The 4,119-nt window shown below is 36.9% G+C and overlaps 1 protein-coding gene across 1 annotated transcript; it reads right to left on the bottom strand.

Annotated features, from left to right (window-relative positions):
* Nucleotides 1–577: 577 nt before the first annotated feature.
* LOC149550723 (uncharacterized) lies at nucleotides 578–2,655 on the bottom strand. The gene is made up of 5 exons (XM_089786289.1): nucleotides 2,611–2,655; nucleotides 2,071–2,468; nucleotides 1,750–1,973; nucleotides 1,452–1,639; nucleotides 578–1,355 (listed from the first exon to the last, which is right to left on the bottom strand). The coding sequence occupies exons 2-5, from the start codon at nucleotides 2,125–2,127 to the stop codon at nucleotides 742–744; spliced, it is 1,083 nt and encodes a 360-aa protein (XP_089642415.1). The 5' UTR covers nucleotides 2,128–2,468; nucleotides 2,611–2,655; the 3' UTR covers nucleotides 578–741.
* Between the last annotated feature and the right edge of the window lie 1,464 nt (nucleotides 2,656–4,119).

Here is a 4,119-nt window from a genome sequence, read left to right as displayed (position 1 = left end):
AAGTCTTTTCTTGTAGAAGAATCCAACTTCATTTATCAACTTTTGAAGAAAGCACAAATAAAACAATAAATCGTGGTAAGATTGAGTCACCTTATCCCAACAGTCTATCCATTATATAATATGTCAATGATTTACCTACTATTGTGCAAATTATTGTTTATGTGCATTTGTTCAATATGGTTGCTTCAAGTTTTTTCCACTAGGAATTTATTTTTTTTGGCAGTTGTAGATGATAATTATTGTTTATGTGAATTTGTTCAATACGGTTGCTTCAAGTTTTTTCCACTGGGATTTTTTTTTTTTGGCAGTTGTAGACGATATTAAATTTGTAAACTTCAAAGAAAATAAGAGAGCATGAGCACTTATATAGATTAGTTCCACTAAAAACCATAGTTGGAAAACTCGCCAAATGCAAAAACTCGCCAAGCCCCCCAAAAGTTTAATCGGGAAAAACTCGGCAATTTAAAAAAAAAACTCGGGAACCTAAAAAACCGCTGAAATTTAATTAAAAATACATTTATTTTGCAAAATTTAATGAGAAGATGCATCTAATAAGTTAATTAAAGACAATACAAAAGAAAGAAACAAAGTTTAGATATATATAAATGCATAATGCGTACAAAATTGCATTCTCATGCAGAATGCTCATGGTAGGAAGCAAAATAGTAAATTACTAAATAGTTTCAATCTGTCAAACTAGAAGTAAATACTAAAAGTCTAAATACATCAATACAATGTCAATCACATCTTCCTCTTTCCACTCGCACTAGCAGGAAAGTGAGGGGGTCTAGTCCTAGAAAAAGTGCCCCGCACTGGGATAGGGCGTGAGCTGCGTGACTGTGAACTCTGTGGCTGTGCCCCCTCGCTCGACGTCCCTACTGACTGGCTCGACGTCCTAGAAGAGGATGCATCTCCTCCTAATGGTAATGCCTGATCCTCGCCTGAATCATCATCATCCTCGTCCTCATCCTCAATGTCATCCATAGTGAACTGAAAATCAGTGTCAGCTTCCCCCTCCATGGCCTGCCTCTCCAAATCAGCGATCTCATCTAGTGTAAACAATGGACTTGGCTCCTGTGCTGTCCAATCAGAATAAGGATCTATCTCATCTAGATCAAGCGGACCAGGTAGTTCTAAGAGCTGTGACTTTTTTATGCGCAACTTAAGATTATAGTGCACATAAACAAGGTCATTAAGCCATTTTTGAGTCATTTTGTTTCTTTTCTTTGTATGGATGGACTCAAATAAGCTCCAATTGCGCTCACAATGGGATGAGCTACAAGGTTGGGATAGGACTCTGAGAGCAAATTTCCTTAAATTGGGGGTATTGCCACCCCAACTTGCCCACCAAGCATCTACAAAACAAAATTTAAAAAGTTATAAAGCAATAAAAAACAAAATCAGAAACACAACTTATCAATTAGCAAAAGTTTTAAAGTTTGACGCTTTACCTGGTGCTTGAGTAGATCTTGCTCTCTTTGCTAGCATAGAAGAGAACAAAGGACCCCTTGATTCCACATAGATTTGTTGTTCGGTAACAATAAGGTCTCTCTCCTCTTCACTTGATATCATTCTCTCAATGCATTTAGAGAGACCTTCCATGACCTCTCCATTAGGATCTGAGTAGGAATCATCAGCCCTAAAACAAATAGAAAATGATATCAAGTCTTACTACACAACCTTAAAAAGTAAAGTAAAATAAAGACTTATTAAAATCTCAACTTCAAGGACAATCAATTATCATAGTACCTGAATTTGGGATTGAGGAAGTAGCCTGCTGCATGAATAGGTTGGTGGAGCATATTGTTCCACCTCCTATCAATTATTTCCCAAATGGGGTCAAATCTGAGACTGTCCCCGTGATAGTAACTTCTAACAGCCTCTTTCGCCCTATCCATGGCCTCATAAAGACCTCCCATTGGAGATTGCTGCCCATCACATGTGCGCAAGACTAGAACCAGGGGCAAAGACATCTACATTTGAAATTTGAAAAATACAAATTAGTTAATAACATAGTAAGTTATGAATTGAAAATGAAACTTGAATACACTAAAAATATAATGAAGTTACCTCCACAATCTCCTTAGCTTTTGCAAAAAAGCTATCATCAAAGACTATTCGTGCCATAGCTTCTCCTTCGGGCTTCTTTGAGTAAGGTGAAGCAACTTAATCAGCACACACAAACATTTGCTTCAAAGCCAATATGTGGTCAAGAATACTTTGCAACGTCAAGAAGACCGTTGCAAACCTTGTCATAGCAAGTCTCATCAAATCTTTGCCTTTAGTGGCTTTTCTCATCAAACTGAGAACCCATGGGTGATTATAGATATATTTCGTGACTCGCCTAGCATCTTCCACAACTGGACTCACCCAATCAAGTTTTCCTATGTCTTCCAAAAGAAGGTCAAGGACATGTGCTGCACAAGGTGACCAAAAAGGTGTGGGATGCCTCTCTTGGAGGATTCTACCTAAAAGATTAGCAAAAAATCAATAATCAGTAACAAACTTTCCATATTTAGTATTTACAAATTACATCAAATTTAAATTGAATAATACCATAGCATTACATTCATGATTCATATTGATTCAAATATAAAAAATTAAATCTACCTACTACCACTTATGCTGTTGCATTATCTGTGATTATTTGCACCACATTCTCTATTCCCACCTCCATGACAACATTCTCCAACATTAAAGCCAATGTGGCTGCATTTTTCACTTTGTTGGAGGCATCGACAGATTTCCAAAACACCACATCATCTTTGCAAGCAATCAAGAAGTTAATAATGGTTCTACTTCTTCCATCTGTCCACCCATCAGATACAATGGTGCAGCCATACTTCTTCCACTCTTTCTTTTGGTCTTCTATCAACAATCTTGCCCTACCAACCGCTTTGTCAAGCAACCTACAAAATTTAAGTGTAATATTAAATAAAGTGTAAATGTTAGTAAAAAATTAGGAAATAAGTTATAACAATTAAGATTTAAAATATAACAATGAACTAAAGTGAATCTCAATTATTTACAATTACTAAATAGTAAAATACTAACCTTCCACTCATATCATTGCGATTAGGCGGCTTGTACCCTTTGCCTGATATTGTCATTGCATTCACCATATTGACCCAATAGGGACTATCAGCGGCATTCATTGAGATATTGTTGAAAAACCAAAAATCAGCTGCTGCAATATCAGTTTGCTCATGCACCTCCTTAAACCATGCAGTGCCCTCTAATGATGGTTGTGCTCCAGGTGTGTTCCTGGGCACAAAATAACCACCTATCCCTGATGGGGATCTGGATGGTGATGATGAAGAAGTAGGAGATGTAGAAGAAGTGGAACCGGTAAAAGAGAAATTTTGTTTGCGGATCCGTGGGCCACGAAGAGATCCTGGTATGTTCTCAAGTGCTTCTTCTTCCTCTTGCATATCAAAAGGAGCTCCTTCAGATTCAGCTATGGCTGCCCTCATAGCTATTTTTGCCCCCTCCCTATTCAATTTTTTCTCTTCAGCAACTGCAAGTAAGGCATGGATGAATCTTTTTTCTTCATCAGTTACCTTGAGACAAGGATTTGAGTCATGTTTCTTTATGCCTGCAAGGTGGTATTTGAGGCGGTTTATGCCTCCAGAAATAATTCTCTCACAAAGAATGCATATCACCTTCCCAATATCATTTGGATTTGGAGCTTCATAGGCATACCGCCATGCCTTATCTCTTGCATTTTTAGGCCGAGTGCCTATATATCCAGATGGGCATAGTGTTTGTGGCCACTCTTCTTGTGGGTTTGTCATTTTTTTAATGGTTGACCACTGCCCTACACATAAATATATAGAGAAATGAATAAACAAAGTTAGAACTTAGAAGCTAGGGTTTCAAATGATTCAAACTTCAAACTTGAACCATATCCTTAGCAAACAAAAAACTTCAACCATATCCTTAGAAGCTAAGGTTTCAAATGATCCAAAATGATTTTAAATGATTTGAAAACATTTACAAAAAACAACAAAAACAAAAGAACATTTGTTATAAAACTATAAAAAAATTTCAAACTATGATAAGATGAACATACCTGGAAAGAAATTTGTCTTCTAAAATCGGTTAGAATCCTCTACAATC

Source organism: Cupressus sempervirens, chromosome 6 (genome assembly GCF_028749045.1).
Source record: "Cupressus sempervirens isolate cs-2001-9-10 chromosome 6, ASM2874904v1, whole genome shotgun sequence".
NCBI classification, from domain to species: domain Eukaryota; kingdom Viridiplantae; phylum Streptophyta; class Pinopsida; order Cupressales; family Cupressaceae; genus Cupressus; species Cupressus sempervirens.
This window is presented reverse-complemented; position numbering and strand designations above follow the sequence as displayed.